General features: G+C 48.5%; 1 protein-coding gene across 1 annotated transcript in view; it reads right to left on the bottom strand.

Moving 5' to 3' along the window:
* Positions 1-1,988: 1,988 nt before the first annotated feature.
* Positions 1,989-6,175, bottom strand: part of VPS16 (VPS16 core subunit of CORVET and HOPS complexes) — a 44,752-nt gene continuing 40,565 nt past the window's right edge. Inside the window, exons 23-24 of the mRNA XM_082236397.1 lie at positions 3,829-3,932; positions 1,989-2,761 (exon numbers count right to left, since the gene is read on the bottom strand). Coding sequence (XP_082092523.1) covers positions 2,617-2,761; positions 3,829-3,932 — 249 coding nt within the window. The 3' untranslated portion in view covers positions 1,989-2,616. The remainder of the gene's footprint in view (positions 2,762-3,828; positions 3,933-6,175) is intronic.

Genomic DNA, 6,175 nt, shown 5'->3' with positions numbered 1-6,175 from the left:
ATACCTGAGTGCCAGACAGGTAGCCATTCCAGAAATGACAAACCCAGATGAAGACAAAAGGGTGGGATTAACTTGGCTGGGAAACAGGGAAATGTAAATATCTCTTTTGTTACACTTGATGGGTGTTTGGTGGAGGGAGAGGGGAACCATGGGGCAGGGTCCAGGATGCTCAGATTACTGCCACCAGACCTCCGTTTCCATGATGTAACCATGATGTAACCATGATGTTGTTTGGGGGGTGTAACATGAGGATTGTTGTTTAGTCGTGTCCGACTCTTCGTGACCCCATGGACCAGAGCACACCAGGCACATGGGGATTAGCAGCTAATAAAAGTTTGGGTTCTCTTTTGTTTGGGGCTTCCATCTTGTTCCACCTTGTGGCAGGTGGGAGTCCTGTGGCGACAGTCTTCAATAAAGGCCAAGCCTACTGGCTGCTGTTTTGCTCTGGTATTCCTGGCTGGTTTCCTTGTTTTTTGTCCAAGGGAGCCCTCAGATTTCCAAGGGAGCCATCAGATTTCTAGTGGCTGGAGTCCCTTCAGCCACCCCCCAATAAAATATTTGTCCCCCCCTTCCCAAGTTGATGGGCATTGCCATTCAAATAGTTTGCATGTGCCATGTCTTGTACTATGAAGGGTGTTGCTTTCCTGCCCCCCTCAATATTTTATTCCAGTTGACACCCCCGCTGCCGAGACAGATGCCAACCAGAGTTGGAGGCAGGTGTGCCATCTGCAGGACTGGCCTCCCAATTTTATTTTATTATTTTCGGTACACTCAATGGCAAGGGTGGGGGGAGAAACCTCCTTTGTCTCTTAACACTGTACCCATTTCCGAAGCAAATTCTGCACCGGGGTGATAGAATCATAGAATCATAGAGTTGGAAGAGACCACAAGGGCCATCGAGTCCAACCCCCTGCCAAGCAGGAAACACCATCAGAGCACTCCTGACATATGGTTGTCAAGCCTCTGCTTAAAGACCTCCAAAGTAGGAGACTCCACCACACTCCTTGGCAGCAAATTCCACTGTCGAACAGCTCTTACTGTCAGGAAGTTCTTCCTAATGTTTAGGTGGAATCTTCTTTCTTGTAGTTTGGATCCATTGCTCCATGTCCGCTTCTCTGGAGCAGCAGAAAACAACCTTTCTCCCTCCTCTATGTGACATCCTTTTATGTATTTGAACATGGCTATCATATCACCCCTTAACCTCCTCTTCTCCAGGCTAAACATGCCCAGCTCCCTTAGCCGTTCCTCATAAGGCATCGTTTCCAGGCCTTTGACCATTTTGGTTGCCCTCCTCTGGACACGTTCAAGTTTGTCAGTGTCCTTCTTGAACTGTGGTGCCCAGAACTGGACACAGTACTCCAGGTGAGGTCTGACCAGAGCAGAATACAGTGGCACTATTACTTCCCTTGATCTAGATGCTATACTCCTATTGATGCAGCCCAGAATTGCATTGGCTTTTTTAGCTGCCGCGTCACACTGTTGGCTCATGTCAAGTTTGTGGTCAACCAAGACTCCTAGATCCTTTTCACATGTACTGCTCTCAAGCCAGGTGTCACCCATCTTGTATTTGTGCCTCTCATTTTTTTTGCCCAAGTGATGGTGTGGGATTGGCGCCTCCTTGTGGCTGGGGACGTGGAGCAGTGCCTCCAGTATCCTTGTGGGGAGAGGCGGGTGGGGCTGGTGGACTGCAAGCTTAACATAGGGAGAGCTTGCAGGATCAGGCCAATGGCATCCTGTTCTCACAGTGGCCAGCTGGATGTTTGTGGGAAGCCTGCAAGCAGGATTCGACCACAAGCCATATCTCTCCTCTCCGGCGGTTTCCATTGCCGCCTCTGACCCTGGAGGCAGAGCAGAGCCATTGTGGAGGATAATCAATAATAATAAAACAGTCCACAGAATTATCCCAGTTTACCTAAAAAACCATAAATGCAGGGGGGGGGCAGGATCAGAGCACCATTTGAGAATGGAAGAAGCAAATGACATCACGATGTGAGCAGCTGTTGTTTATTTCTACAATCCTTTCGTTCCCTCAAGATTCTTCCCACTTTACAAATTCACAAGGGGATTAAATAAAACGAAGACGGCATTATGGTTATGCAGGCAGTACCGGCGACGAACTTGTGGGCTGAGACCCCCCAAGACCACGTCCACACACAGAGAGGCAGTTCAGGATCTGGGCAACCCAACTTCCTCTCCGAAAACGGATTCATTCCCCCTCTTAAACAAACAGCCCAAGAGAGGAGCCCAAGAGTCTGTTGTTTTGCAGGGCGCAATTGAAAAAGCATTTGATAAGGAAGGTTGGGAAGAGAGGTTTGGGATTCCTCGTTCGCACGTGCGACTCTGTCTCTCGTCCAAACCAACTGGAACCCAGGAGCATCAAATCCAGAGGAAGAAAGGAAGGAGGAAATTGCCTTGTGCGTCTGAAAACTCACCCACGGCCAACGCAAGGAGCCTGGCTCCCTTCTCCTTGCAAAAGGCTAACACTGGAATGGTCTTCTGCACCAGAGATGGGCTGATGCCCCCAGCACAGGGGGTGTCCAAAACTGACCCCCCAACCCCTCTCCTTCAGCCAAGAGGGAGCTGCAAGGTGGGGGGCGGAGAAGGAGGGGGAGGCCCCTACTTCTTTCCAAGCTGAGCTTTGGCGAGGTTGATCTTGGCAACGACAGAAGCGTCTGCGGCCGCCGTGCACTTTGAGAGGATGAGGTTCATCTCTGCCTCGTTCTTCCGTTCAATGGCGGCTTCGGAAGCCTGGCTCAAGTCCCTGCCATGAAAAACGGGCGGAGAATAAGTAAACAAACAAACAAGGAGAGGGCAGGGCGGAAATGCCTGCTAAAACAAACAGAAATGCAAGTTTTAAACTTCATTTGCTTATTGATTTCAGCAGAGTTCATGGCCTGCACTCTTTTCAAGAAAAACGCTCCATCAAGCAGCTGAGAAAATCCACATTAAAAAGGCAGGCACTAAAATCCTAATTTAAACCAGAGGTTCCCGAATGGAAGACTTTGTACCCGGGGAGGGGATGGCCTGGGCTGCTCGCTCAGAAGCAAGGGTGCGGTGGCAAAGGGGCACTGCAGGTGTAAATGACTATCAGACTTTGAAAAGCTGTTATCGCTGGCTCAAGTTCATCCATTTTGTTGACTTGACTAAACTTAACAGTTTCAGTTGGATCCGGATGAGCGTGCAGTTAAATTGTTACTGTGTAGAATTTTATTATCTTCCTTAGGGGACCGCGCAAACTACTGTTCTGAATAATGATTTTTATAGGGTAGTGGGCACTGGGTGGGGGTGAGATCATGTAACACTGGTCCTAAAGGATCTACACTGGCTCCCAGTATGTTTCCAGGCACAATTCTGAGTGTTGGTGCTGACCTTTAAAACCCTAAACGGCTCTGGCCCTGTAGGAGCGTCTCCACCCCCATCGTTCAGCCCAGAGACTGAGGTCCAGCTTTGAAGGCCTTCTGGCGGTTCCCTCCCTCTGAGAAGGGAGGTTACAGGGAACCAGGCAGAGGGCCTCCTCGGTAGTGGCACCCGCCCTGTGGAACGCCCTCCCACCAGATGTCAAAGAGAACAACAACTACCGGACTTTTAGAAGACATCTGAAAGCAGCCCTGTTTAGGGAAGCTTTTAATGTTTAATAGAGTATAGTATTTTAATATTTTGTTGGAAGCCGTCCAGAGTGGCTGGGGAAACCCAGCCAGATGGGCGGGGTATAAATAATAAATTATCATCATCATCTTGGTTGCTCTCCAGCCCAAAAGGTGCCCAGAACAAGTGAGCCAAGCCCACTGCTATGGGGCAAAGACATTCCCCACCAGACCAGATACGTACCCTACCAGAAGGAAGGCTTTCACCCTCTGCTCTGGGGCAACGCGGGGGGCGTACTTCTTTGCTTCGTGGCGGTTGTGGTGCTTCATGCTGATCTCGACAAAAGGCTGCCAAAAAAAAATCCCACAGTGTCAACACAATGCAAGTTTCCCAAAGCGAGCACCATAAATGCGGGGGGCCCGACCCGAGGGCCACGCTCCTTTTCTATGCAGCCTTTGGAGGGTCGCGCGTCCTCTGTATCCATACCTAAGGTACAGATGTAAGAGGCTTGTTTGTAATTATATTTTGAGAGTGGTTCCTGTTCTCGTGTGGCTGGATCCTTTTATCCTTTCTTTAGGCATTCCAGGTTCACAGAATCATACAGTTGTCAGGGACCCCGTGGGTTTGTTGTAGTGATCAGATGGGATTACTGTGAGGAATTATAAAATACCGTATTTTTTTGCTCCATAAGACGCACCTAGTTTTTAGATGGGGAATGCAAGGGGGAAAATTATTTAAAGGGAGCACTGAGCAGAGCATGTATGCATCCCAGACTCTGCTCAGCGCTCCCTTTCACGAGCCGCATGTGTGCAGCTCTTGCGGGCTTTTTCCCAAGGAGGGAGAAGGGCAGCCCGTCACTGTCACGCACACACCTCTTGGGGGCTTTTGTGGGAGGTGGAGGAAGGGACAGAGCAGTCCCTAAGCCAGAAGCTAGAGCAGAGAGAGGGAGCGCAGCGATCCCTCTTGCTGTTCTGGCTTCTGGGATAGCTGCGCAGCCTGCATTCGCTCCATAAGACGTACACACATTTCCCCTTACTTTTTAGGAGGGGGGAAATGCGTCTTATACAGTGAAAAATACGGTATGCATCAAGCCATTGTGTCCGCGATGAAAGCATGGCGTTGACTGGGTTCGATGCATTGTCAATAATTTCTGGTCAAATCCCACAAGCCTCTGCATCTCTGATTTCTCTACACCTGACAGGCACGTATAAGTATTCTAAATACACAGGCCAGTTGCTTCATCAGGCATCCTCAATACATAAAGATAGTAGGTTACTTTGATATGTACCTTTCCTTGGTTTTGTTAATCTTGGGGCCTGGAAATAGTTTTCACATGAAGGTGATAAAGATACCTAGCTCCTTGCCATCCTTCCTCTCGTGTTTATTGCTTGTTTATGACCTCCAGGGTTGCTGAATGCATTCCTCCTTTTTAGTCCTGTTTTATTTACTCTCAGATTGTGTATGCATGCTCAGAGTAGTCTTTGTAGTTAAAAGAATTTCTTTTGATCTGACTTTGTCCCACGTGGGGTTTTTGAAATGCTCAGAGGAACTCTGATTGGTTCTTACGAACACTGTGTAAAAAGTTCTTTTGTGAATAAAACAACCTGGGCCGATTATTATACGCACCCCTCCCAGAGTCTTGCTGGTCAAGTCTTGTGTGTATTCTAATAATAATAATAATAATAATAATAATAATAATAATAATTTATTTGTACCCCGCCCATCTGGATGGGTTTCCCCAGCCACTCTGGGCGGCTTCCAACAAAGACCAAAAATACACTAAGATTTTTTTAATTTTTTTCTTGCCTGACTGTAGCTTTTGCCTGGCCCAACCCCAGACTTAGAAGGGCTTGAGGGGGAAAACCCAGTTTCTGGGAGAGTGTTCAGGACTGCAGTCTGCCAGCCTGACTGGAATTGATAGCAGAGGATCAATGGGGCAATCCTTCGGGGGAGCAGATTCAATGTCAGCCATTTGTAGATTGATGTTAGGCAGATGTTAGCCTCCACTCTCATCATCCCCGCTTCTAACCCATGTGTTTGAGACACATCTGGGGACTTGGAGGATGATACAGTCAGGCAAAGAATATTAGGCACTGAGAGACAACAGGACTGCGCAAGGTGCCCCAACTATAAGATTGGAGAAATCGAGAGAGATATAGCCACACTGGCAGCATATCTCTTCTTTCTCGTATCTAGAAATGCAAGAAGGGCTTTTACACTCGCCAGAAGCTCGGCTCTTCCCTCGCTGGTCCTGGAAGGAGCCTTCAGAAAAGTCCCGTACGCTCAGAGACTTTGCACCTGTCCATTGGGAGAGATAGGAAGCCCAGAACACTTGTTCTTTAGACGTCCCTTTTACGAAGAGGCACGTAGTGAGACCACTGATCCCCTACTGGTGAGGCTCGCCGACCTCCCGCAAAAGCAAATATTTGACCTTTTCTTGTTAGGCAAAGATCAGAAGATGACCTGGATGGTCGCCAGATTCTGTGTACAGATCTGTAGGTGTAAACCATCTTCCAACTCAAAATAGTCCATCATGAAAATCCCCAAACTCGGTTCCATGGGTGACTCTGGGTCAACTCCCTGGGATAGT

Source organism: Podarcis vaucheri (genome assembly GCF_965113315.1).
Source record: "Podarcis vaucheri genome assembly, chromosome: 9".
Taxonomy (NCBI): domain Eukaryota; kingdom Metazoa; phylum Chordata; class Lepidosauria; order Squamata; family Lacertidae; genus Podarcis; species Podarcis vaucheri.
This window is presented reverse-complemented; position numbering and strand designations above follow the sequence as displayed.